The 26,682-nt window shown below is 61.0% G+C and overlaps 7 protein-coding genes and 1 non-coding gene across 8 annotated transcripts; all 8 read left to right on the plus strand.

Annotated features, from left to right (window-relative positions):
* Positions 1 to 129: 129 nt before the first annotated feature.
* Positions 130 to 2,230, plus strand: V1510DRAFT_406430 (uncharacterized protein; the record flags this gene model as incomplete). Its single annotated transcript, XM_066932380.1, has 4 exons — positions 130 to 158; positions 281 to 576; positions 1,263 to 1,777; positions 1,937 to 2,230. 4 exons carry the CDS (start codon positions 130 to 132, stop codon positions 2,228 to 2,230), a joined length of 1,134 nt encoding a protein of 377 aa, XP_066790403.1.
* Positions 2,231 to 4,296: 2,066 nt separating this feature from the next.
* V1510DRAFT_362005 (ubiquitin 3 binding protein But2) lies at positions 4,297 to 4,761 on the plus strand (the record flags this gene model as incomplete). The annotated part of the gene is made up of 1 exon (XM_066931086.1): positions 4,297 to 4,761. A coding segment is annotated over one exon (465 nt), but the record flags the coding sequence as incomplete, so codon positions are not given.
* A 3,527-nt stretch (positions 4,762 to 8,288) lies between these two features.
* V1510DRAFT_413500 (uncharacterized protein) lies at positions 8,289 to 10,015 on the plus strand. Its single transcript, XM_066933239.1, has one exon. It carries the CDS (start codon positions 8,364 to 8,366, stop codon positions 9,906 to 9,908), a length of 1,545 nt encoding a protein of 514 aa, XP_066790405.1. The 5' UTR covers positions 8,289 to 8,363; the 3' UTR covers positions 9,909 to 10,015.
* A 943-nt stretch (positions 10,016 to 10,958) lies between these two features.
* Positions 10,959 to 12,625, plus strand: V1510DRAFT_315819 (uncharacterized protein). Its single transcript, XM_066930764.1, has 2 exons — positions 10,959 to 11,343; positions 11,377 to 12,625. Exons 1-2 carry the CDS (start codon positions 11,145 to 11,147, stop codon positions 12,510 to 12,512), a joined length of 1,335 nt encoding a protein of 444 aa, XP_066790406.1. The 5' UTR covers positions 10,959 to 11,144; the 3' UTR covers positions 12,513 to 12,625.
* A 721-nt stretch (positions 12,626 to 13,346) lies between these two features.
* Positions 13,347 to 14,895, plus strand: V1510DRAFT_429086 (major facilitator superfamily domain-containing protein; the record flags this gene model as incomplete). The annotated part of the gene is made up of 2 exons (XM_066935300.1): positions 13,347 to 13,500; positions 13,532 to 14,895. The coding sequence occupies 2 exons, from the start codon at positions 13,347 to 13,349 to the stop codon at positions 14,893 to 14,895; spliced, it is 1,518 nt and encodes a 505-aa protein (XP_066790407.1).
* A 1,581-nt stretch (positions 14,896 to 16,476) lies between these two features.
* Positions 16,477 to 18,030, plus strand: V1510DRAFT_413508 (uncharacterized protein). The gene has a single exon (XM_066933240.1). It carries the CDS (start codon positions 16,669 to 16,671, stop codon positions 17,797 to 17,799), a length of 1,131 nt encoding a protein of 376 aa, XP_066790408.1. The 5' UTR covers positions 16,477 to 16,668; the 3' UTR covers positions 17,800 to 18,030.
* Positions 18,031 to 18,752: 722 nt separating this feature from the next.
* V1510DRAFT_413509 (uncharacterized protein) lies at positions 18,753 to 19,675 on the plus strand. The gene has a single exon (XM_066933241.1). The coding sequence runs from the start codon at positions 18,762 to 18,764 to the stop codon at positions 19,539 to 19,541; it is 780 nt and encodes a 259-aa protein (XP_066790409.1). The 5' UTR covers positions 18,753 to 18,761; the 3' UTR covers positions 19,542 to 19,675.
* Positions 19,676 to 26,049: 6,374 nt separating this feature from the next.
* Positions 26,050 to 26,145, plus strand: V1510DRAFT_t64. The gene has a single exon. It is a non-coding gene; the product is annotated as a tRNA-Leu (tRNA).
* Positions 26,146 to 26,682: the final 537 nt, after the last annotated feature.

Raw genomic sequence — 26,682 nt, forward strand, 5'->3', positions numbered from 1 at the left:
GGCCCTCCGCACCCACGCCCTCACGAGGTTCTAGCTGCCCCTCCGAACCTAGCCTGGCCACACTAACGCCCCTCCCGCCCCGTGTACACCGCCTGCTGCTGGACCTTGTGCTATCTGCGGCCTGGTGGAATGTACGCCGTGCGCATGCCCGAACCTTCGTATTTTTTCCGGAGTCGTCCAGTCGTATCATAGATAAGCCGATAAGCTGACACCGTCGGACCGCAGCCTCTGTGCCGTCCGATAGGCTGGCTGTCGGCGAGCCATGTGGCTCATGCCGTAGTCATGGCGGTGCCGGCGATGTCCGCAGTCGTGCTGCGGTTGTGGGCGGGCCGTGCGGCGAAGGCCGAGCGGCCGTTGTTAGCCACGCCGAGAAGCCAGACGCCCGTTGTCGACGCCGTGGCCTTGCAGCTGACGCAGCCAAGCTCTTCTGCGCCGACGGGAGCTCGGCTACCCGCCGTAGGGGCCACGAGCTCGTGTTTGGTGCTTATTCCCGCGGCTTGTGCTATCAACCAGATGCCGGTGCTCCGTCCGAGTTCCGCGGTAGAGTCATTCTTTGCCTCGCTAGTGCCGGGCGCAGTGAGTCTATGGAAATACGCTGGAAATCCGCATGCAAAGACTGGACGCCTTACGGAGACATGCAGGTTGTTGCAGACATGGACTCGTATCCGCAACACGGCTGCTTGATAGAAATAGGGGAGTGTTTTGTTGCCACGGCAACGGTGTTGCTGGGGCAACGCTCTCGGACGCCTGGGCGCGGTAGCTCAACTACAATGCTCCTGGCCGCACCCCTCCGCCTGCGGGGATGCGGCTGGGGGTGCACGACATCTGTGTGGCCGAGGCGCTGCGGCAGCCCGGTGGCGTGCCTGCACGTGCGACGGCCCTGTCACGGGCTCAGCCGTGCGCAGCGCACGCGACGCTGTGGCGTGGCGCCGATGGCGCGGTGGGGCGATTCATGAGCCGCACGAGGTGCGGCAGACGTGCTAGTGCGCCGCAGTCCGTGCGGCTTGGATGCGCCGCACCGACTGCGGCGGGACGCGCTAGTGCGCCGCAGCCCGTGCGGCTGGGATGCGCCGCACCGACTGCGGCGCAGGTGGTGGCGGCCCCGTGCCGAGGCGTGCCTGACGCCACGCCTCGGCACAGGCTCGGCGCGCCGCACACCGAGCGGCACACTCCGCTGCACGGGACTTGGTCTCCGCCACCGGCTCGAAACCCCTCTCGGAGTTTTGGCTCCCCGCCCGCAGTGATGTCACAGCTATGAATAGATCTGCCGCCAAGCACGCCCGCCGAGACCCGACCAGGGCCCGATGGCGACGCGCGCACCGGCGACTCGCGCTGCATGTCTCGCTGGTGTTCGGAGGCATTCGGCAGCGCCGTTCGAGCCGCGGCAGACCTCGGCATAGGCTGCCCACCATCGCGGACCGGTGATACGCCAGCGGCGGATCGACCGCGGCCAATCGACCGCGGCCAATCGACCGCGGCCGCCCTGGCCAGGCCAGCCGCGGTCCGTCGCCGACCAGTTCTTGGCAGCAGCAGTCTGGTCCCGCTAGAACGAGATCGCTCTGGTCCCCGCCGGTTATCGTCGGACCATCGTCCAATGGTAGCCGATCGTCGCGGCCCGACCGTCATGCGCTTGCCCGCATCCAGCGAGTGCAAACCAGTGTACCACCTGACTAGCAAACTAGTCTGGTTAAGGGTGTTGTCGCCCTCTGTGCCCGCTCGGGTGCCGACTCTCTCTTCAACCGCCGGCGAACACCCGCCGACGGCCACTGAGGCCGGCGTCAGTGAGAGCCGCCGCCAGGTTGTGCAGCTGGAACCTCCTGGCGCCGTCTGGGCGGCGCCGGCACTGCCCCGCGGCGCGCTGTGACGGACTATTCGCAAACATCGGACTCAGCCGTTCGCACGCAGCACCCTGCTAAAAACCTTTTAGCGCCGCTAGCTGAACTTAGTTTCTAGCGCCAGTAGCCGCACAACGTCCAGCGGCTCTGCCCGTGCTGCTGCACCTACTATTGGCGCCGTGTACGGCGACGCAGCCACAGCCGTCGCCGCTGTTCTACGCACACTACGCACATGTTGGGCTGTGCAGCCACAGTGCCACCGGGCCGTGCGTTCTGTGCGCTTTGTGCGGCTCGCAGCCGCTGCGGTCTTCGCCGTCGCCAGTGCTGTCGTCGCCGCCGTCGCCAGTTCCGGCGGCTCCGGCGGTTCCGACGGCTCCGGCTGCTCAGTCGCATGACTTCTTGCCACGGCGCTGACGTCGAACTGCAGCCCGTGACCTCGGCGTCCCCGCCCGTCTCCGCCCAGCGTCCGGTCGCGCCCTTTGGCCGACCATACTATCGCGCCTATTTTTAGGTTCGTTGGGCCCTGCTGGCCGCCACGAACAAAATGCCCGCAGCCACGGACCTATCTGCATCAACCCGCAGAAAAGCGGCCTTGTCCTAGTAGCACACACGGCTCCACTGCGAAACCTTAGCAGTTCGGGCTTGTTAGTACGGCTGAGTTCGCACTGGACTAGCTCGCACAAGTTTCCTCTTATGTACTAGCGCGTAACTTTACGTGCTCCGAATGACGCAAATTATCCCTTAAAATAGGCCCAAAAATGACGTCAAACGTCTGCCCGCACACTCTCGTCGCCCGCTGCCAGCCATCATTCGACGCCGACGCCTCCGCAGTCGCGCGCCGAACGCAGCCGCCCCTGCCACTCAACGACCTGACGGTGTGGGCCGCTGTTCGTCGGAAGGTGACCGGCCACGACCACTCAGCCGCTCACATCTCGCTTCAGCCAGCCGGCCCCTGACCGACCATAGGTTTTTTCGCCTCGATCGACCGGGCAGCCGTGCAGAGCATGCGGCTGTGTAGAGCCCATCGTAGCGGTGCCGCGGCCGTGGGTCAGCTCGGCACTGTGCTCCCGGCCGGCCCTGGCCGAACTAAGGTTTAGCCTGTACGGCATCTGCCGAGCTAAAATCGGTGGCCCATGATCTCACTCAAGCTAGTTTCCGCCGCGGCTGTCCAGTTAGCCGTCTGCTACACCACGAGCTTGAACATGCCCGCGGCTGCCCTCCAGAGCTGCTGGGCATAAATAGGACCTTCCCTTCCCTCCTGGCAGATTCCTCATCACAGCATCAATCGTCTCTATTTCCCAGAAGACTTCCATCCTTCGCAATGCGCTTCTCCACGTCGTTCGTCGCGGCCGCCCTGGCTTTCCTGCCCGCGGTCCTGGCCGCCCCCGTCGCCAAGCGTGACACGAGCTCGGCCTTCAGCCTGCTCTCGATCCACTCCGGCACCGACCTCCAGTTCCTCCGCATCTCGGCTGGCTCGGACGGCGACATCCTGGTTGGCGACGGTGACCAGCTTGTCTTCACCATCACCGACGGTGTTCTGTCGACCACCGGCGGCAAAGTCTACGTTGACTCGGCCACCCACGCTGTCAAGATCGCCGAGGATGTTCCCTCGGGTTCGACCTACACCTCGTGGGAGATCGAGGAGACTGACCTGACCCTCAACGGCGGCGAGTACGCCGTTGTCTGCGTCGTCGACAGCCAGTACCACCTTTACTGGTCGACTGGCACGGGCACTGTCTGCCCTGACGCCGACGACCAGGGAATCGCTCTGTACATCGACAACTCTCCGTCCCAGGTCACTGCGACTGCCGTTGCCACCTCGACCACTGCTGCTCCCGCTGCCACCTCGTCGGCTGCTGCTTACGAAGAATTCGGCGTTGTTGCCATTCACTCTGGCTCGGCTATCCAGTACGCCGGCCTGACCTACGGTGACGACAACCTGATTGTCCTTGGCGGTGAGGACTACGTTACTCTCTACATCGACGGCGGCTACCTCCGTGACACCAAGGGCAACACCCTCTACGTCGAGCCCAAGACCCGCGAGGTCAAGTACATTGCGACCGCCGACCTGCCTTACGACGCTACCTCGGCCACCTGGTCGATTGACGGCTCGGACCTCCAGCTCAACCGCCAGGAGAACGCCATCGCCTGTCCCTCGGGCTCGGTCTACAAGCTCTACTGGGCCACTGAGACTGAGTACAACTTCTGCGGCGACGACTCGCTCGGCGCTGCTCTCTACGTCAGCTACGTGACTTCGACCTCTTCGTCGGCTGCTGCCACCACCACCTCGTCGTCGTCGTCGTCTTCGTCGACTTACGTTGCTCCTTCGACCTCGTCGACTTACGTTGCTCCCTCGACCACCGCTGCGCCCGCCACTACCCTGGCTACCGTGACCAAGTCGGCTGCTCCCACCACCACTGCCGCCGCGACCAAGACTGTTGCTGTTTCGGCTGCTACCGTTTCGGTTCTCCCCCCCAACCTTCTGATCCCCGTCAACCAGGCTACTCCCGCCTCGGTCTACGGCCCTCAGTACACCGGTGAGGTCCTGGCCTCGTCGGACAACACCATCAACACTTTCGTCTCGTTCGATGTTCCCCCGCTCGCTGACTCGGCCTCGCACTGCTACCTCGAGTGGACCGCTCCCTCGTCTGGCTCGTTCCCCTCGGTCCTGACCGGCACCAAGAAGGTTGACTACTACGCTGTCACCTCTGAGGTCTCGAAGGACACTCTCTCGTGGAACACCAAGCCCACCCGCGGCAAGTACCTCGGTACCTGGGACGCTGAGACCGGTGTCTTCTCGCACTCCACCGTCACCTGTGAGTTCGGCAAGGTCCAGCAGTTCGAGCTGGCTGCCCACGGTGAGGCTGAGGTCGAGTGGTTCCAGGAGTGGAACCCTCTGACTGGTCTCAACTACGTCATGGTCTAAGCTATCTCCTGATCAGCTTGTCCAGGATGAAACCAATCGAGGATTTCACAGGAATACCCTGTATATAATCCCACCAAAATCTGTACCGGTTTTATTTTCTTTTATCTAGTTTCAATGTTCGGGAAGAATGGGTGATAGGGCTACTTATTAATAATGCATATTAATTCTCTTAAATCTATTCTCATTACTCCCATCTCTTACAGGCCCCAGGCTTGAACAAGCGTTGTGGCCTTGATGTCTGCATGTAGACCGAGGCTTGGTTCGAACATTAAATGAACTGGAATCGCCCGCATGTTTTGGAACTCTGTACACTGGTACTGGTCAGCGAGGAGAGGGCCTGTCCGCACACTCAACAAACAACACATATGCTGCAGCACGTCAGTACTTGCGGCTCCTCACTCCCATACGGAGCTTTCCGCTCTACCGAAAATCATGCACTTAGGCTATGTAACTGCAAATATTCTTTGGGCTTCCGCAAAGCTGTGACTCGTCTCGGCTGGCTGTGACTTTGACACTAAGTGCTTCGTCCGTCAGCCGCCCGTCCCAGTGTTACTCAAAACCGCGCCATCGACGTCAGCCAATCTCCTTGTTACCGGCGTTACCTGCCTGCAGGACGCGTTCCGAGTTTGCCCGGTGTGACCTCATAGCGTGGCCGGCGCCGTGGCGACCACACGTGATGAACACGTGATCGTAAGTAACTCCGTGCCTGAAAGTTGTCTAGCGAGCCTTGGCCGCAGGAACCGTTTTGGTCGGTCCCCCCACGACACTGCTCCGAGGTTTCTGTTCCATCCAGGGCCAGTCCGGTCGGCGCCATTGAATTTCGGTGGGTGGACCTATCTGCTCCCGGCGGAGTAAATCTCGGTGGAAGTAATGGTAACTTGTCTGCAACATATTCTATGCTCGCCGTCTCCCAGATTCGGTTAGTAGTGCGGCTGCTGATCTTGTTGGTCCTCGACCGTTTCGCAGCGTGAACTACAATTAGCCGCCATTCACGGCTCAGGAGATCGTCGCGCAAACACAGGGGAGCTTGTGCGTTATCTTGTGTATAGATACACACCACCTCTGGACGGCAACGAGTACTTCGGTACTCCCGACGACAGCCGTGTATTCTACAGAGCGGGGTGTGCAGAGTGGTCCTGACATTCGCCCACCGATACCCCTTCAGCGCTCTTCGGGGAAGCTAGATATACTTACCCCGCCACTCCGAAGCGGCAACGCTGTTGACCCCATGGAGTCCGACCGCAGGTCACTTAGCGCGGTTCTATATTTCCTATTTAGGAAGGTGGGATGGGCAGTGACTACCTACACTACTTCGGCTCTGGGGTTTCTCCGGGCTTGCTGGAGGTGTTGACCTTCTCATGCCAAATGATGATGCAGTGCGCGTTGTCTGACGAGTTTTGTCATCACTGAATGCAAACGTGTCGTCAGCTCGTTTAACTACACATGTACGCTTTTCTACTGCGATCGGACTGACCAGGCGTCCGACTGCACGCTCGTCAGTCCATGCCGTATTCTTGGATACCGCTTTGGCTAGCAGCGGTGTGATGTATCCATCCGCTCGGATCGGGTTTCATAATTTGTACCAGCTTCGGTCAGGGCACGTACGGTGAATAATATAACTGTAGTGAACATCAAGTGATTCTTCGTCGCAGCTGCCGAGTTTACCAGCTGCGGCTACATATCTACTGCTGCGTGTTTGCCTCACCGTAACCCCATCAGAATCTATTCTCGTCTGTGTCAACGTACAATGTCGCAGCATATCCAGTGCGCTGGCACAATGTCCATGTTGATGACGCCCTCTACTGTAGTACTGCGACAAGTCAGCCCAGGTTCACCTGGCAGTCGCATCATCTACCGTCCTAATATCTTCGAGCACTTCGAGGCCGAACACCAATTTACGCCTGAGTAGAAATTTTGCGAGCTTAATCAGTGACTTTCTCGGTTATTACACTCACCTTTGAGATAAGGGTGTAGACCCGAGGTCCCTTTCTAGACCCAGGACGCGCCATAGACGAAAGGTCTCAAGACAGTCTGAATGACGGAACACACCTTCCGGCTTATGGGACTACGAGAGTGAATTACGAGTCCCAGACTCTGACAAATGAACGCCATCGACTACTATCGACCCCCAGCGATTTCGCTGAATTGGCAATATCCCCGGATTCTGCCAAACCAGAGAGTTATGTCTTAGACGGCTCGCCAACAGTGCACTCTGCCTCCATACTAACTGCTCTAGATAAAGGTACATGTCACGGACCCGAGTCATAGCACCTGGTCAGTAGTCAGAGGCTTCTTGGCCCTGACGGCTCGTGATCTAATTTGGTGACAAAAATATCTTGTAAGCGCGTGATACCTCTCAGAGCTTTAAATGAAGTTACTAAGGGTACAGCCAGATAATCCGGTCCGGCCATGGCCTAGACGCTCAACGCGTCTGCCTGCTCACTTCTCTCTGAGATCCGAGTCGTTCCGGCCGGTCGGGCCGACCAAGCGATCCTTGGCTTGCGTCTATCTAGCCAGGGCTGTTACGCTCGACGACCAGATTTGTCTGATTTTGCCCCTCTCCGCCAAGAACAAACCCTCCAAAGCTGCTCTGGCGACAATGCCCGCCCTCTCAGGAACTACGCGCGGGTGGAGTCAGCGACGCTGCTGCGGCGGAACGACCGTAGGTCCGGCGGCTGCGCCGAACCGCGCCCGCTACGCGAGCTACTTCGCAGCGGCACGCGGGCGCCTACCACTTAGGTCGCTTGACTGCGCCGTAGGTCAGGATCGGCAGACCCAGTGCAGTGGCCACGTCTGTAGCTAGCTGGCTGCATGATCACTATTTAGGTAGGTGGCGATGCCCGCCGCCCGTGTTCTCTATCGGCACGGCCGCATAACCCCAGTCACCCCACGTAGCTGGTCATGGGGACCCCGCTATGCCGCTACCTAGTTCTGGCGGAGGACATTCCGTAGTGCACGGATCTAGACTTCTACCGGGCTCCGGCGTCGCACAAGAGCGTCACAATGACTAAAAAAAGCAGGCGCTACGCAAGCACCAGCGGCTTTGGGCCATGGAAAAAAATTTTTCCCCACAAGCGCGGACTGCGGGGGGCACATGAGCTACTAGTATGGTAAGTGGCTCGCCGTGCAGTCGCATTTGCAGCGAAACTGCACGCTAGCCCATCATTTTAGCGTGAGGCATCCTCTCTGGCACCGGAGAAACTGCGCCCCGGACCTGGGAGGACCCATCCGTGACGCGGCAATTATTCCGGCATGCGGAAAATCTAAAATAGAGTTTAACGTAATCCCCAGGTCAGACCCGCGTTGACGCCGTGTACCTAGCACTAAAAATTGCCGCCAATTGACTTTGGTTGCTCCGGTGAAGGCAACGAAGCTCAGGAAATCCACTTTGCGCTAGGTGGCGGTCCCGTAAGCTAGCCCGTTTGGACCTGCGGCCGCCGTGTGCGCAGTGCGCGTCTCTGGGATCAGTCTGTTCTCGCAACCGGCCTCGCGAGATATAAAAGGCCGGCACATGCGCACTTCTGGGATGTCCATTCGCATAGACATCTGTTTATCCAATCTACAAAACTTGTGATCTGTCCATATCAGAGCGAGAGTTCATAATGCAGATTCTGCAAAAGATGTTCAAGCTTGGGGAGAAGCCTGAGGGCTCGACCTACAAGGCCGTCTTCGTCGCGGCTTTTGCCGCCTTTGGCGGTATTCTTTACGGTTTTGACACCGGCACTATCAGTGGTATTCTCACCATGCCTGAGGTCGAGGTCATCTTCAATGACGGCAACGCATTTTCCTCGGGCAAATCGTCCCTCATTACCTCTATTCTGTCGGCTGGTACCTTTGTCGGCGCTATCACTGCACCCTACCTGTCAGACACAATTGGTCGTCGCATTGGCATGCTCATTGGATGTGGTATTTTCTGTGTGGGTATCACTGTCCAGACCGCTGGCATGAGCATTGCGACTCTCTGTGTTGGTCGTGTGATTGCCGGTCTCGGAGTTGGTGTTATTTCGTCGATTGTCCCCCTCTATCAGTCTGAGGCTGCTCCTACCTGGATTCGTGGTGCTGTTGTCTGTTGTTACCAGTGGGCTATCACCATTGGTCTCCTCCTGGCTGCCTGCGTCGACTACGGTGTCCAGAACAGAACCGACTCGGGCGCCTACCGCATCCCGATCGCTCTCCAGTACGCATGGGCCATGATTCTGTTCATTGGAATGTTCCTCCTTCCCGAAACTCCTCGTTTCCGTGTCAAGCAGGACCGCCTTGAAGACGCCAAGAAGTCGCTTGCCTTCCTTCGCGGTCTCCCTGTCGACCACCCGGCTGTTGAGTCTGAGCTTGCTGAGATCCGTGCCAATTACGAGTACGAGTGCTCGTTCGGCTCGTCGACTTTCGCCGACTGTTTCAAGAAGGGCGGTTCGCAGCGCAAGCGCATGTTCACGGGTATCGGTCTGCAGGCTCTTCAGCAGCTCTCAGGTGTCAACTTCATCTTTTACTACGGCACTTCGTTTTTCAAGAACATCGGCATTGCCAACTCATTCATCATCACTGTCATTCTCAATGTTGTCAACGTTGTCATGACCATTCCAGGTATCATGTTTGTCGAGATCTCCGGTCGCCGCAAGCTTCTGCTTGCTGGTGCGGCCGGTATGTGCATTTCCGAGCTGGTCGTTGCTATTGTTGGTTGCATCACCAACAGCGCGGTCGGCAACAAGATCCTGCTTGCATTCTCTTGCACCTTCATTGCCTCGTTCGCTGCCAGTTGGGGTCCGGTCGCATGGGTTGTCGTCGGTGAGATCTACCCTCTCCGTGTTCGTGCCAAGGCTGTCGCTCTGAGTTCGGCCTCGAACTGGCTGTTCAACTTCGGCATTGCTTTTGCTACGCCTTACATGGTCGACAGCGGCCCTGGCAACGCTGACCTGAAGAGCAAGGTGTTCTTCATCTGGGGCGGCTTCGCCTTCGTTGCCTTTTTCTTCACCTACTTCTTCGTCTACGAGACCAAGGGTCTTACTTTGGAGCAGGTCGACGAGTTGTACGACAACGTCACTCTCGCTCACCTGTCGTCCAAGTTTGTTCCCCAGGCCCAGTTCAACGACAAGCGCTTCGTGGCCGAGCTTGAGAAGGCTGAGGACGAGAACGTTGAGCACAAGGTTTAAACATGTTGGTTTCAAGCATCACGAGTGGGTTCTGTTATGTAATGTCTTGTTTTTTTGGTCAGATAGGTTTCATGTAATGCACACATTTCTCAATTAATCGAGCTCATATCATAGCCGAGATATCTTTAGCTGATGGCGTAATCCCGATATCCGTTCCGGCTTCTCCGGCAGCGCCGGCCCGACAGGTTAGCGGGCGGCAAGGCATAACCTTTTTCCAGGTCTCTCTGGCGAGTATACAAAGGTAGAGTGGGGGTAACTGGCTGCCGTCGCGGGGCCCCAAAGAACTTGCTTCGGGTTAGCAGCAAGCCATACATTAGCATTGCTAATTTGGACCTATATCTCGAACAGTATGTGGGGATAGGCATGTCCGACCCAGGGTAATGTCTGCACTCCGCGTTACCTGCACGCTAGCGTACGCCCACTTTCTGTTTGTGGCAACGTATTCTCGAGCGGAACAATGAAGATACGCTGCGGCCCGCTAGCGCAGAAACGATAATCCGGGCGCTGCACGGGATGGGGGGCCGGTTCCGGTTCCGGGCCGTGCCGCTTGTTCTCTTTGTAATTCTGTTGGCCTGGTCGCGTCCTGGCGCCGCTGGCGTGGGAGGCTCACCCCACGCGCAAAGTATGGGTACTGCGTCGTGCCCCCCGCCGCCGGACATTTTTTTTACGTAGGATGGAAAGGACACAGTTTGGCGGACAGCCCGGGACGAACGGAAAAACCATTGCCGGTGCCTGTGTACTTGGCGGGCTGGGAGATTGGTCGGCCCGCGACGGGCCGGCCTTCTGCGGCAGCGGTGCGAATGAGTGGGGGCCAGAACGCGGTGCGCGGACGACGACGCGCGGGAGTGACCCCCAAGGCTCATCCAAAGACAAGCCGCACAACCCCTAATGTTATGTCACCACTGACGCGTCCTTAGTCATGGCGTGCGTAGAATTAGGGCTAGGTCTAGGGCGCGCTCCAGGGGTACCCGTACCCTCATCAAATACAGGTTTAGGGTATTAGGGCTCGTCTCTCCATTTAGGGTAAATACTGCATGCAGATGGATCGTCTAGATCGCTCGGTCGAGATTAGATGGAGATAGAAAAGATAACGGCGAGGAAATGCTCCACTAGTCTTGCGAGATTCAACAGCATGCGCCCGCTAGAGAATTAACGCAGCCAGAGAGTCTCATATACCTTCCGACATCTAGAATTCACTCTCTTGTCTCTCGGATTGCGAATTTTTTTCACGGCGACATGTCCTGGTTTTTGAGCTGTGTTGCACCCCGCCGCAAGGCCTACAAGCGCCTCTCGGCGAGAGCGCCGCTCTCTTTCGGCACCGAGTTCCTGTCGGTCAAGGAGTACATGATGAAGGCCAAGGCCACGCTGGACGCGGGCCTGCCGTTCATTTCCGACTCCAACAAGGTCTACATCATCACCGGCAACGAGTCGGCTGGTAAGTAACCGATCGTATCGATGCTGACGGCAGACATGGACTCGTTTGTGTCGGCGCTGATCTTTGGCTACCTCACCATGTGCAAGTACATCAAAGAGGGCCAGGAGTCGGTGCTGAGCGAGAAGAAGCCGAGTGGACTGACGGACGTCGGCGCGTTCATGTCGATTATCAACATCCCGCGCGACGAGCTCATGCTCCGGCCGGACATCATGTTCATCCTCGAGAAGCTGGACCTCCCCATGGACAGCCTGATCTTCAAGGAGGACATCCTGAAGGCCGATATCAAGCCCGAGTTCACGTACTGGGGTCTGACCGACCACAACAAGATGACTGGCGAGCTCGCGATGCTCTACGACAAGCGCGTGGTCTCGATCATCGACCACCACGAGGACGAGGGTTACTCGTGGAGCGCGGACCCGCGTATTATCGAGGTCGTTGGCAGCTGCACGTCGCTCGTGACCCAGTACTTCAAGGAAGGCTGGCTCATGGATGAGCCGCTCTGGCCCGACAACGACACCACAGCGCTGCTGTGCCTCGCGCCGCTGCTCATCGACACGTACAACTTCACGCTCAAGGTGACCGACACGGATATCTACATGCGCGACTTCCTGCTCGAGCTGCTCAAGTACTCCAACTACATCTTGTCGGACCCGTACTACTTTGCCGACAACTACTACATGCAGCTCATCGAGGCTAAGCGCAACGTCGACAACTTCACTCTGCGTGACCACTTCCGCAAGGACTACAAGGAGTGGACCGAGTGGAACGGCCTCAAGCTGGGCATGTGCTCGCTGGTCGTCCGCCTGGACTGGATCGCCTGCAGATTCTCGGACGAGTTCTGGTGCGGCATGGAGTCATGGGCTGTCGAGCGCAACGGCCTCGACGTCGTGGCCCTGCTCACCGCGTTCGACGTCGATGGCATGCTCAACCGTGAGGTTCTGCTGTGGGTGCGCAACCCCGACCTGATCCCGGTCTTCGACAAGGTCATCAAGGAGATGGAGTACCGCTTCACGCTCATGACCCTCAAGAACGATGGCGTGCTTGCGCCGGGCTACAAGCCCGGCTTCTGGGCCTGGAGCCAGCTCGACACCTCGGCCAGTCGCAAGCAGATCGGTCCTTTCCTGCGTGGTGTGCTTCAGAACTCTCACATCAAGAAGATTGGCTACTAGGCGAGCCACATTAGACGATTTACGGATATGTTGACGATTTAAAAATGAGGATGGTTTCCAGAGGGGCATGGACGTTTTGGGGAAAGGATATTGCATGTTATCTGCTATCGCGATAGCAGAGAAAAAGGGCGGTCGCTACCGCTCTGACTTAATAGAATTCATGGAGGTACACTACCCGGACCGAGCCTTGAGAAGCGACAGACGTACGTGCTGGCGCGGCCGACAGTCAGTGAGCCAGGCGTAGCTTCCGTGACTGCGTCTGTTCCAGCCGGGCTAATAGTGGCTCGCTGTCTGTCGGGCGCTGGTGGTCCCCGCTGCCCGGTCTGATCCACATTCTGTAAACGCATGTGGGTTCTCCACAACGTAAGTTAAGTCTCCCAAGACCACCGTGACATCTAGCAGAATGCTGCCGCCGTACGTGTCTGCCCGTCGCGGTCCGGTCACCGTTTGCGACCGGCTGGACCGACTGCCGCTCTCCTGGATCCAGTTCCAGTCGGGTGGGTAGATAGAGCAGGGGCCGCACCATGAAACCTTATATGTGTGTGCAAGTCAATTAAGCTTATCCAGCGAAGCTATTATACGAACGAGTCCGGTTTGGTGCTACCAAGACTCATCGCCGCGGACCTACTTCGCCTTATCGGCATTGCCAGGCCGACACCGACAGTTGTTGACTAGCGTGCGGCATTCTGGGTCGGAACACGAGAATGTCAAGCATTATCTGCCAAGAAATAGATGCAAGCCGTTCGTGTCGCCTAGGAGCCAGGGCGTTATCGAGGCAGGCGTTCGTACACGGCGAGGTATAAAGCAGCGGGCGTAGGATTTGTGCCGGCAACAATGGGCATCTTTCTCAGATTTGCAGAGGCTATCGGCTGGTATCCGCCTGGAACCAGCCGCGAGGAGCGGATCTTGCTCCTCAAGATCGACTGGCTCGTCCTGTCGTTCTCGTCGCTGTCGATGTTCAACAAGAACCTCGACGTCAACGCATTGAGTAGGTATTGCGGTGTGCGTGCTGACCGCAGCAAACGCGTATGTGTCGGGCATGAAAACCGATCTTAACTTGTACGGCAACCGGCTCAACTACATCAACGCGCTGTACTATGTCGGCTACACGATCTTCCAGGTGCCGAGCAACCTCGTCCTGATCAAGATCCCGGGCCAGTACTACTTGCCGGCGTGCGAGGTTGCGTGGGGCATCCTGACGCTGGCGACCGCGTTTGTCAAGGACTACAAGTCGCTCATGGCTGTCCGGTTTCTGGTCGGCCTGACGTCGACGGCCGCGTATGTCGGCAACGCGCATATCATCAACTCGTGGTACAAGCGGTCTGAGCTCGGCAAGCGCAACGCCATCTACTCGTGCGTTTCGCCGCTGGGCTACATGTTTGCGGGCTACCTGCAGTCGGCCGCGTACACCAACCTGGACGGCGTCGGCGGCATGCACGGCTGGCAATGGCTGTTTATCATCTGCGCGATCATCACGATCCCGTCGGCGTTGATCGGGTACTTGTTCTGCCCGAACGTGCCCGGCAAGAGCAGCTCGCCGTTTCTGACGCCGCGCGAGAAGGAGCTGTGCGTGACACGGCTGGAGGCCGACGGCTTCACAAAGTCGCTGGGCCTGAACTGGTCTCTGGTGCGCCGCGTGTTTGGCAACTGGCGCATGTACGTGTTTGTGCTGATCTCGAACGCGTTCTCGATGACAGTCTACGCCGCGGGCACGCCGTACACGCTGTGGCTCAAGGCGCACACCAATCCGACGTACTCGGTGCCAATGATCAACAACCTGGGCACGATCACGCACGGCGCTGCCATCGTGTCATACCTGGTCTTTGGCTTCTACTCGGACTGGCGAGGCAACCGCTGGGAGAGCGTGCTTGTCGGCGGCATTCTGATCTTGGTGTGCAACATTATGCTCGTGGTCTGGAACATCAGTGACCCGGCCAAGTTCTTTGCGTTCATCGGCCTCGGTGTGGCCTCCGGGCCGACGGCAATGCTGATGCCGTGGCTGGCCGAGGCCGTGGCGCACGATCTCGAGGCGCGGGCTGTCTGCATTGCCATGGTCAATCTCGGCTGGGTCGTGTTTGTGAACCTGATTGTGCCACTGGTCGCGTGGCCGACCGTGTCGGCGCCACGGTACCCCGGCGGATACATCTGGGCGCTGTGCTGGTCGGTCATCCAGCTGGCCCTGATCCCGCTGCCGATCTACTTGGAGCGCCGGGACGTGCGGCGCGGCGTGGTGCCAGCGCCACCGGGCATGGAGGTCGAGGTCGCGCGCGACGAGGCCGGCGAGACGCCGCCAGACGAGAAGGGCGGTGTGGTGGTGGCTGTGGTGGACGCGCCGTCGAAGGAGGGCTCGCTGAAGGAGGGCTCGCTGAAGGAGAAGGTGTAGCGCCGCACGCCGTGCGGCTCATAGCGCACGAGCCTCCGGCGGCGCTGCCGTCGGCGGCGGCCGTCCGCAGGCGCTGTCGCGCCAATAGCCTGCCCGGAGGGCACCCGAGGCTGGTGCACTCCTGTGAGTGGCTGCTGTGGCGGTGCGAGCGGGGCAAGCCGCATCACGTGCGACGGTGCACATAGCCGCCAGTATATAGCCGCAACATATTGCCGCACTAGCCCAAGCCGCATCTGGCACGCGGCTACATGTGCGGCGGCTACATGCCCGCGGTGGCGTCATCCGCCGCCGGCCGGGCATATAGCCGCCATGTAGCCGCATGTCCGACGTCCACGGCCTACCGCCGGCGGCGCAGATCGTAGCCATTGCCGCAAGGCGTGCGGCACGGTGGCGAGCCCGTGGTGGCGGCGTGTGGCTACCAAACACGCAGCCGCACATCGCGCGGCTGTGTCTCGGCATCGCCGACGCGCCCACCATACGCACTGCGGCTGGCCCCTGCCGCAAGCCGCCGACCCACTGCCGCGCGTCCGCCAAGTCCCCGCGCGTGCGGCGGTGTGCCGCCGTTGCTTATGCAATCCGCCCCGTCGGTCTGCCCGATCGTGCGCGCGCGTCCGCGCCCGGGCGCCCGCCGTAACGCCGCCGGCTCCATGACTAACTCCCAAGTATGCGGTCGATGCGGGGTACTAGACTCAAGGGGCAAAGGGCCCCGCCCCTGCTGTTCGGCCGCAGAGACATGTCCGCGGTCCGTCGCGGGCGTGTCCGGAAAACGGCCGGAGGTGCGTCAGGCGTGGGCGGCTATATGGTGCGGCCACTCCCTTTTTGGTGGGGAAAAAGCCGCTCGCAAAGGCGCCGCGCGTGCCGGTTATTCATATAGCCGCCCGGTCGGCTGAGCCGCCGCGCGAGCCGCACAGCGCGACTGATGGTCGGCGGCCAGCGACCGCGGGGCCGCGACCGTGCGCGCGGGGCCGCCGTCGCGCGAGTAGACGCGTGCGCGGTCTATGTAGCAGCCGCGGCGATCGTTGACGTAGTACGGCGGCTTCTTGCGTCGCTCGAGTTCCCGAGTCCCAAATATTAAAATGGGCATATAGCCGCCCACGACTAACACGACGGATCCGCCCTTTAGCAGCCCACCGCGCTCTCTCCTTCTCCATGACGGACTCCAATAGCACTGTGTACGTGCGCGCGCCCAAGGCGTGCCTCCACTGCCGCTCGGCCAAGCGCGTATGCGACGCAGCCATCCGCGGCTCGCCCTGCACCCGCTGCCTGTCGCGCAATCTGCAGGACTGCCAGCTGATCCAGTCTCGCCGCGGCAAGTACGACCGCAAGGACCGCAGCACGCCCCGCCGCAGTCGCGCTCGCGATGCGGCGGCGCCGTCGTCGCCGCTGGCTGCCGGCGGCGAGTCCTCCGGCGACAGCTCGCCGACCAGCTCGCAGACCGAGCAGACCCCCGGCGCCGCGCCGGCGCCCGCCACGCCGGGCTCGAGCGTGTCACCGACGTGGACGCCGGCGCAGACGGCATCCGGCCGCGCGCGCGGCGGTCGGCCGACTGCCCGCGCCCAGGTCCGCGCGCCTGCGCGGCGGCCGCCGCCGCCCGAGTCCGTGACCGACTCCGAGAGCGAGTCCGGACACGGGTCACGGGCGTCGTCGGCGTCGCCCGCGTCCAGCCCACACTCGCACGACGACTCGCTGCCGGCGTCTTCCGCTTCGTCGTCGCCCTCGGATGCCGACGAGGCCGCCAAGCAAGCCCCGGCCGGCCCGAGCCATCCGGTCGACATGCCGCCGCAGCAGCTGCAGTACCTTGAGTCACAACAGTGCTTTGCGGCAGTCCCGACGGACTCGCTGGACGCTCTCGTCGCCGCCTTCGTCCAACACGCGCACGCCTGCTGCCCGGTCGTCGACGTGGCCGCGCTTGCCGAGCAGCACCGCACCCGCAAAGTGCCGTGGCTGCTTCTGCACGCCGTCTGTATCGCCGGCGCCAGCTTCTGCAAGCCCGAGACCATCCGCCAGGCGGGCTTCACCGATGCGGGCGCGCTCCGCAGCAGCCTGTTCTCACGCGCCAAGGCCCTGGTCGACGCCGGCTACGAGCGCGACCGCGAGGTCGTCCTGGCGAGCGCGATCGTGCTTGCCACGTGGTGCGACGGCGCGGGTGAGCCCTGGGCAGCCGTCTCGTGGCTCAACACGGCCGCGACCGTCTTCGAGGGCCTCACGCTGCCGGCCGAGCGCGCGCGCTGCGTCTGGTGGACCATGGTCGCCCGCGATGCCTTTTCCGCCAGCCTGCTTGGCCGCCAGCTGCGTCTCAAGACCAAGCCCCGGTACGAGATGATCACGGCCGCCGACGTCGTCGCCGCCGGCGTCGCTGCAGCCGACGCCGACCGCTTCGTGGACACTGTGCAGATGGCTGTCTGGCTCCGCCAGCTCGTGCTCGCTGGCGAGATGGGCGGTGCCGCGTCTGTGGCTGCGCCCTTGGACGAGATGCGCGCCTGGCTCGCCGACCGGACGCACCCGGCGCTCGTCCTGCTCGGCCACTACCACGTGCTCTACGCGTATCTGGCTGCGGCCGACCGCGCGCCGCTTGAAGCCGACGCCGAGCGCGCAGCTGCCGCTGTCATCGACCTTGGTGCCGACCTCGTCCTTGTCGACGACCTCGCCGACCTCGGCTTTGACTCGTGCGCGGCCTTTGCGCTCGCTGCCGTCTACTACTTGGACCGCGTCCACCGCGCGCCGACCGACCGGCTCTTCGCGGCCCAACTGCGCGTCGCCGAGCTCGTCATCCACCACCTGCGCGACCGCTGGCACCACGCCGTCTGGGTCTCGTCACTCTGCGCCCGGTTCCACGACGCCAAGGCGCCTATGCCCGTTGGCCTGCCGTCGTATATCACAGATCTCGACCTCGTCACGGCCTAGGTCCCTCCAGCAGCGCTGCTCCGCGCTCCGAGGCGCTTTCCCGCACTGGCCGGCGCCGGCCGCTTGTCCTGTATGCCTGTCGTCCGCTTTTTGTATCTGCTTTTTGTATGCGCCACCGCCTGTATGATAAGAACGCGATGCCTACGGGCTCTTTAGTCTGGTCCCGGCGTGGCAGTTGCTTGCTACGCTCCGGCAGCCGCCGCCGATAGCCGCGCGTGACGCACCGAGCCCAGTGCCCACTCCGCGGCGAAGCAGGTCGTTTGCCGCGCATGCACGTCGGCGCGTGTCCACGGCGCTTACGCCGGCCGGGCCTCGACGCATGATAGCTGCTGCCGACGGTGCGTTTTCGGGCGGGCGCTTATGCCGGCGCCCGCAATCGACGGCCGCATGGACACAGCCATCGTCTGGTTGCTGGGCCGGCCAAGCCACCGACTCGGGCGATAACTGCCGGGCCGACCCGCTGCCCCGGGTCGTCTCCGTGGTGTTGGTCTGGAGCCGGTCTACTGGCTCCGGCGGCTCCGCGCCGTTGGCTCCACTGCGCCGGGTACGCGCCCCTGAGTCTGCACCTCCGCACGCCTGTGATAAACCCTTGCGGGGTGCTGCGGGACCGGTCCGGCTGGGCGAGCACGGCCTGCGGTGACAACGCCGCTCTACCCGTCTCCTGCGGCTGCGCGCGTCGGTCCGGCCCAGCAGTGTACGGATGACAGCAGATCCAAGCGCCCGGTCCAGTACGCTCATTGCGCGTGCGGAGCTGCGATGCGCGAATGGCCCTAGGCCGCGCTTGCACTAGCGCCATGTGCTGTACGAAATCTCGCAGATGTTCTGCTGGAAAAACACGTTGGGTCTTGCTTGCTTGGGTTAGCCCTTCTCAGCCGAGGCACCACCCCGAACTCTGTTCCTCTGTCCTCACCGCCGATGCTGTGCATTGCCGTCTCGCTGCCGGCACTGCGCCTGGCACGGGCATGTGCGTGCGTGCATTCCATGCTTTCGCCGCCGCGCGCCGTGTGCCGTGCGCCTGTCACAGGCAGCGCTATATAATGCCGCCGGTGGTATATAACGCAGCCGCCGGCCCGCGCTGGGCCTCGTGCAACTTGGCCATGCAGACCATCAAACCCACCACCTACACAGTCGGTTACCCGCCGGTGAGCCCGGCCGTTCTGGCAGCCGTCCAGTTTGTCTCTGAGCGGTGCCATTCTTGTGTCTACTCGCGGGTCCACTACATCACCGCCCACGACTGCGCCGTCAACGCTTACTGCAAGTGCCACTACCACAGCTGCCTCTCGCCCACCTATCACGGCCACCACGACGTCTGCTGCCATGTCCACCCGGTGGGTGTCCAGACCGGCACCATTGCCTCGAGCTCGCTGGCCGACATTGCCAACAAACTGCCTCAAGTCGCCAACCAAGTTGCCTCTACTCCTGGCTACGGCATCGTGTGGGCACAGTGGCCTAGACTGTCCTGGGCTATCCTTGAGCACGCCACCTTCTCGGGATGCAACGCCCTGCTTCTCCGCAACAAGGACGGTATCCTCGCCTTCTTCGTTGGCCCCGAGCCCGAGGTCAAGGGCACCTTCACCGTCGAATCGGATGGCATCGACTGGACGTTCTCGTACTGGCTCATGCCTGAGTCCGAGAAGCACTTGGTCACCATCTCGACATGCGATCCGTCCCATTACGCATTCCGCGGCCGCTACACGACGTCGACGGATAGTCACTCCATTCACGTTACGTTCGGATCATAGACGGACCCTGGATCTGACCACACCGTGGGCTGCGATCTAATTTTGGCTGCGTGCCCGACCCTGCATGCTCGTTTTAGTGCTCTTTTGTATGATTATATGACTACCCCGTAATACACCACCAATTCTGCACACATTCGTGGCTACTCAATGGTCTGTCGCCCCCGTCAGCGCCCCCCAGACAGACGATTGACGCGGGTCCGACGCCGAGATGCTGGGCAGCCGGCTGCGTCTACTCGTCCTTCAGCTGATGCAGCCAGAGACTGCTGGGCTGCGCATGTCTTGCGCGGTCTGTTCGACATGGCCATGCACGTCATCTGCACACCACCCACACAGGCTAGTGCCATCGGGCCCGGCTCCACGCTGTTGGTTCGGACGTGTAACCGACATGCCCGTATTATCTCCGGTCGGGACTGCCGTACCCTGGTCTCATGTAGGACGAGCACTCCAGGGCGTCAGTAGCACGCTAGGCCGCTCTCCGTCCGTCCGTTCCTGACAGGCACGTGCACACAGCCGCCACCCTGCCGTCTCAGCCATTTCCCTAACGAATCTCGGATGTGCGGCTGGCGCCGCAGGGGCCGTCAGCGGACGGCGACGTAGCAGCACTAGGACGATGCCAGTCTGGCGTAACGAAGCCACGTCTACCGTCGATTGTCGACCGGCACCCGCTGATCTGCCGATTGCGGCGTCGACGGTGGCCAGAGGTCCAGGCTGCCAACACGGCGCGGATCGGCGACCAGTAGCAAGAGGCTACACCGTACCCTGGTCGTCGGCAGGTGCCGGCCGGACCGTTCGCGCGGGTTGTCACATTCGCACAGCGGAGAAACCCGTGTGGCCATCGTGGCGCACGCTCGGACGGTGCGGCGCGACCGGGTACGTGCCAACACACCGACCCGTCGCCAGCCCCATCGCCAGCAGCGCAGCCGACCCGCCAGCTGGCAGAGTGCCGTGGCTGCGATCGCCGGATCGACAGACGAGGCCCGGTCCGCGACCCGGCGCGGCGGGACGTCGCACGCGGCCCGGGCTCGGCGCACCGCCACAGCCCCTTGACCCGACCCGTGCGCCCGCACCGCCACGACCTGCCCGCGTCACCCGACCCGCTGCAGCCGCCTTGCACCGCCACGATCGGCTCACAACGACACACCAGCAGAGCCGTCGCCGTGTCGGTCGCCGGAACACCCGAGCTAGTCGTCAGCCGCATGGCACCCGTCAGCCGCTCACCGATCGCCTGACCGTCGTCGAAACTTTGTGTCCAGCCGATGTTGTCTGCGCCTGCCCTCCGCCAACCGTTGGCCGGCACAGCGCCAGCAGGCACCCCGCCAATCGGCCAGCACTCTATGCAGCAGCTACTGCCGATCATCTGCCAGCGCCGTCGGGCGTCCGGGGCTAAGCGAAGCCCCTCCGGCGCCTCTCTAGGCTCCGGCCGGCATCGCTCCGCTTCCCCCGGGCTCGTCTTGCCAGATCCGTCTTGGCAGCCCGCGACAGAAACATGGCCGGTGTTGGGGCCCGGCTCCACCGCGGCCACGCCCGATAGCGCGCTAATGAGGCGGCGCAGGCCTCCTGCCAGGTCCCCAGGCACACCCGTCGCCGCAACGTCACTCGGGTTTCGACTAGGCCGGTACCAGCGCATCCGGCCTAGCCGGTAACACACCGGGCCGGCCACGCCTGCGCTGGTGCGCCCAGGCATCGGACTCGGCCAGGGCCGCACGCGATACTCAACGGGCGCAAGCCCGGCCCACGCCGTCACAGGGACGCATGATCGAGCCGCATCCTTTTGTGCTAGCGCATGAACGGCCGGGGTCGATCGCCGCCCCCGGCATGCTGAGGCACCGAGCGGCTTGGGCCGCGGCCAGTGGCTGCTCATGCACGCACGGTCGCCTCGCGCGCCGCGGTGGTATTTAAACCGGGTGCACACCCACCGGCCCGCCAGCCGCCGTCGCCCAGCGCCTCACGATGCCGTCGAATGTCTACCGCGTCACCTTCTCCGACCCCGTGGAGGTGTACCACTACGCCATCTACGTGCAGTCGCCGTCGGGCCTGATCTACGAGCTCCTCGGCAACGCCTTCACCGGGTTTCGCTTCGAGTGCCGCGAGGGCGTGCGCTCGCCCGAGCGCTCCGGCCGCTTTCTGTCGATGCGCCGCATCGGCACCCTCCGCTCGCGCAATGAGTGCAAGCTGGGCCGCATCTCACAGCTCATCCCGCCGCCGCGACCGATGCTGTGCGAGAACGCAACGGGCACCACCGAGCACGTCGGCCGCTGCGCGACCTGGATCGACACCGTCATCCGTGCAGCCATTCGCCAGGGCGTCATCCAGATCCAGCATTAGGCCCGCCCGGGCGCGCAGCGCGGGTCGCGCGCGCCCCAGCAGATAGCCTCGAATACATGGCCCCAACGGGCTCTTCCGTTTTCATCATCGCCATTGCGCCCGTTCCCATTCGACGCGCCTGGGCCGGCCACACCCGGCTAGTCCGCCGACGATGCCCACTGCCGTCGCCGTGCCTGCGCCATCTGCGCCATCTGCGCCGCCCGCGTCGCCTGCGTCGCCGGTGGGCCCGCAACCCGCGCCCTGTCTCACTAGCTGCCGCTTGCTGCGGCCTCTGCTGCTTCTGCCGGGCCGCGCCCGGCCGCGCCTGCCTACCCACCGCCCGGGAACCCGGACGCCCGGCATGCGCTGTTCACCCGCTGTCCCGTCCTGCCTTTGCCGGTCAATCGCTTGCGCGTGCCGGCCGCCGCGCGTCCGGACTTTTCTCCATCGCCGCGGCTTCTGGCGCGAACTGTTGGGAGCAATCTTGCCCCTGAATAGTCCCTAAACTGTAATCGTTCCCGCCCTGGTTTAGCGCGTATTTGGCGTCGTGCGCCTCTTCGCGCCCTCGCTCTTTGCACTTTTGCTGTCAAACATCGCCCGTCTACCCGCCCCTGCCTGTCATGGTCGCGCAGGTAGCCGCCGTGCCTGCAGCTCACGGTATCTCCTTTCGCGCACCGTTTCCGCCCCGCGCTCTAGGTCGCACCCAGGGAAGGAACGGCCGCCCACCATTTTAGGGGGCGCGAGGGGTCGGCCAGCACCTTCGCCGACCGCCGCGCGGGCGAGGGGGGGCGGAGGCCCCAGAGGCACTAGTGCCCTGTGGCCGCCGTCGACATAGCAACCACACCGCCGCCGCCGCCGGCTGGCGGCCGCGTTCCGGCCTCCGCCCCGGCAGCACCAATGGCGGCAGCACCAAGCGGCCGCGGCTGCGTGCAGCGGCCGCCGCGCCGTTGCATTAGATCTCGGCTGCGGCCGCAGCCACCGCCTCTTCGGCTTTGGCGACCGCATGCCGCACGCTGCCGCAGCGCGCGCTTGCTACGACCCGCTCAGTTTTGGGTTTCCGTCAGGCCAAGAAGGGATACACGCTTGACATGCGAGTTGCAAATATAGTGCGTTTGTGATCCACCGCGCTAGATGCTCTAGAATCAGTGAGCTAATCCGCATGTGGCACACCCACGCGGTCCCTCAACACTAGCGCGCCCAGCTCATGCATACCTCCATTGGTCTCTCTGCCAGGTGCTACGCTGAGGACCGGCCAGCGGGAGCTTGCTGTCTTTGGCGTAGCGTGGGTATGCTGGGCGCGCCAACCCGATTGTTAGATCAGACCCAAACGCCAGGGCACGACCAGCGCAGGCTGCTGTCGCTGCTCCTTCCACGCGGGACGTTCACCCGCTCTCGAGTCGATCTGACTGCTGATGAGGCCATTGCGTTTTAGTCTGGATGGACCGGACAGCATCTCTCCGAAGCGCTTGTTCACCACAGTCAGGCGCACTACAGTCAGGCGCCACGCAAGTGACCGGCGTGTTGCCGTAAATGCCTGCGCAGCCATTGCGCTCGGCATGTTGCCGCCATGCACGTACGCGTGCGGCCACTGTCTCGCTCGCCGAGCGCTCCGGCGTTTGCCGCCGAGTCAGTTGCAGCGCTAGCGGTGCACGCTCGTATGCTGGCTGCCGCGCGTGCCGGGCGGCCTTGCCGGCTGCTACCGCATGACCACATGACCGGGGACGTCGTTTTGTGCAGTCATGATCTGCGCAACCATACCGGCGGTGGCCCCGATGGAGAGGCCCCGAGACTGCCCCCACCTGTGCCTTCTTCTCTAGTCCTGTGCTGGTCGCTGAACGGACTTCGGAGGCCATCACACCGCCCAGGGCCGGCCGCCACCGCACTACTGCACTACCGCCACCAGCCACGGCCTCTGTGCCGTCATCGCACTCGCATCCCGGTCCAAATCTAGATTGCTGCAGCTCAATCTCTGTTCACGCAGGGCTGCAGCACGCACTGTCATGTGCGCCTACACAAGTCGCGCAAGCCGTGTACATTCAAATCGCTCAGTAGTCGGCTGCAACTACGCGCACCAGCAACCCTGATGGAGCGACGCTTTGTGTGGCATGAAGTCGTGGTCCACGATATACCCCCTCAACGTCCGAACCGTACTCACGTACACGCATGTCACTCTCTGAGCCGCCTGTCTGTGTCGTACGGCCTCGTCTAGGTTTGCCGTAGAAACCCACTCAGCTGTTCCAGCGGCTGAAACCGAGACATTGCACTGTCATTAAGGTTCAAACCTCGTTTATGCTCTGCGCTTGCTCCTACAGGACCACAGTCGGCATGAGACGAGACAAACCTGGAGACGCGAGATAAGACGTGTACGCTGGAGAGCAGTCTACTCGCAGCCCAGTGGTCGTTTGGCCGATCCTTGCCGGTGCGTGAGGATCGACACCGACGCCGTGCCAGCTGTGACAGCGTATTAGAGGCGCCGTTGGGCCGGCAGGCCCTACAACAAGCTAAGAGCCAATATAAAGTGCATCCCACTGACATTGGGGGCATAAATCAGTGCTTAACTGCGCGCTAGGCTTTGCGCTTGAGAACACGGGCATGACCATATTGGGCTCTGGACGTTCAAAGTGGTGGAACATGCTTAGCCTTGGTTCGACCGGCCCGGAACAACCCACCGAGCCTGAGTTTGTGGGGTGCCCAAACAGAGTACTAGGCGTGGGAGCTAGTCGATGACGGTCCGACAAAGCCTGTCGCGCAGGCTGAACCCGCGCCGACGATCTCGCCTGTCTGGAGGAATGGTGTCGACTGGGGCTCGGTGGTCAACAGCTACAGAGACATGAAATACGACACGAGCGAGGGCGTCCCATAGGAGTGTCGCTTACGCTTGCACAGCGATCCTGCTGGCTGGGAGGCGGCGAGGGGATAGCGATAAGCGTTGATCATAGTGGTGATATACAGCCTGGGTGAGTGTTTCAACGCCTACCAGCAATTACTGAAGAGGTGCAGCAGCGGCGAGTGATATGTAACAAATGAATAGCACCCTGCAAGCGATTCAGCCGTGGCCGATAAGAGCTGAGAGTCGTTTTCGAGCCGGGCCAGATCTGATAAGACCTCAGCCATACTATTGCTATTGCGTGGGGGCCCATGCTACCGTCAACTAGGCACAGCCAGCTTCACGTGGCGGCACCGTAGGTCTCTACTCAAAGAGATTGGTGCGCTACGAGGTGATATTGGGAGCATAGATGGACATAGGCCGCATGTGCATGTGTAGGAAACGAGCCGCAGATGTTGATTTAGCCGTGCTTCCCACATTTCTTTCCCCATCCTTATGGTCACTTGGTAGCTCTTTGCCACAAGAGTAGTACCGCCATGTTGTCATCAAATGAACGAGCCACGTAAAAGCCTATATATACCGGTTATATGCACGACACCAGTATTGCGCTCGTAGCTACTCACATCAGAGTAGAAGTGAAACAAAAATTGCAGCACCTACGATTCCAGCGTGGTCTCCCACCGCAGTACTAAGTAGGCCCAACGAAGCTTAACTGGTGTTGATCGGACGGGGAACTGTGTTTTCTTCGTGGTATGGCCGCAACTGAAAGTTAAGCAGTATATGAGCTACACGTTCTGCTCCATATGTGCTCTTAGCTGTTCTATATCGAAATGATTCTTCATAATGCTCACACAGGCAGAGCTTACTTGTGGGATATCTTTTAGACGTCGTAATCCACCTCGTCGCCGATCGACATAATTCCAGTTCGTGTTTCCAGTTGCGCATCTGTGGTGCGCGGCACGATCTGTGGTGTTTGAAAGGTCGAAGCACTTAAAAGCTTCTCCCAGGCACAACTTTTAATATTAAAGTCTATCGATACACTGCCTCGTAGTGACTGACCAGGTAGGCCATGTGGCAGTATATTTCCAATTTGAAACCACGAAAATCAACACGTTCTCTCGACTTCACGACTCTAAACACATCTTGAATGCAGCAAGGCTACCAAGCACGCAGCCGATACTATAAATGTCGCTAATGTAGAGTGTGGCCAAAGGTGGCTCTTATGATTAAACCGTTAAGCTTTTTCTCCGAAATAGTTCTCTACATCTGTTGAGAAGCCGTTCTGTCGATTGAGGCTCTGTGCAAAGATTTGTATATACCGTTTTTTCTTGACGCTCTTACTGTTAGCAATTTCCATACAAAAACGTACTATGATATGGGAGTTTGGCCGAGTGGTCTAAGGCGCCAGCTTCAGGTGATGAATTTGATATGCTGGTCTCGAAAGAGGCGTGAGTTCGAACCTCACAGCTCTCATTTTTGGCTCTGTTGTTCGACATTACTGGGCTCGCTTCATCGCATTGGTCTCTACACAGTATCGTGCAGGGTTATATCTTTTTCCGGGTCGTTTCTTAATAAGATCTAGTCTGATCCAGCAACTTCTGATGATCTAACCAGCCATACCGGCGTATTTTCTGAGAACAAGCATGGCACCGCTTTCTGTATAGAAAGAGGGACTAGGACGTAGAGCTAACATGTCCTCTGGAGGTAGCCTGTGAGACGTGGTGCACGCTGGGACGCATCTGGGAATGTACCCGAGGGGCTCTTGTTTGGGCCTTATTGTTTGTCTATTAAGTAGAATTGTCTATTAAGCAAAGTGGCCTCCACCTAAGCTTGAAAATAGTCTACGGCCCAGACGTTCCGAAGGGATGCTTGAGCCAACAGCTAAACTAAAATCCGGACACTGCTTTCTACTAGTGGCTGTGGGCCTTATCAGTCGATTAACACACCCGGACCACTTCGCAAATTTACGGATTGCACCGTGCTCGTGTAGATCCCAACTAGCGAGCAAGC

This window comes from Dipodascopsis tothii (genome assembly GCF_038497935.1).
Source record: "Dipodascopsis tothii strain CBS 759.85 unplaced genomic scaffold V1510scaffold_7, whole genome shotgun sequence".
Classification (NCBI taxonomy): domain Eukaryota; kingdom Fungi; phylum Ascomycota; class Lipomycetes; order Lipomycetales; family Lipomycetaceae; genus Neoaidaea; species Neoaidaea tothii.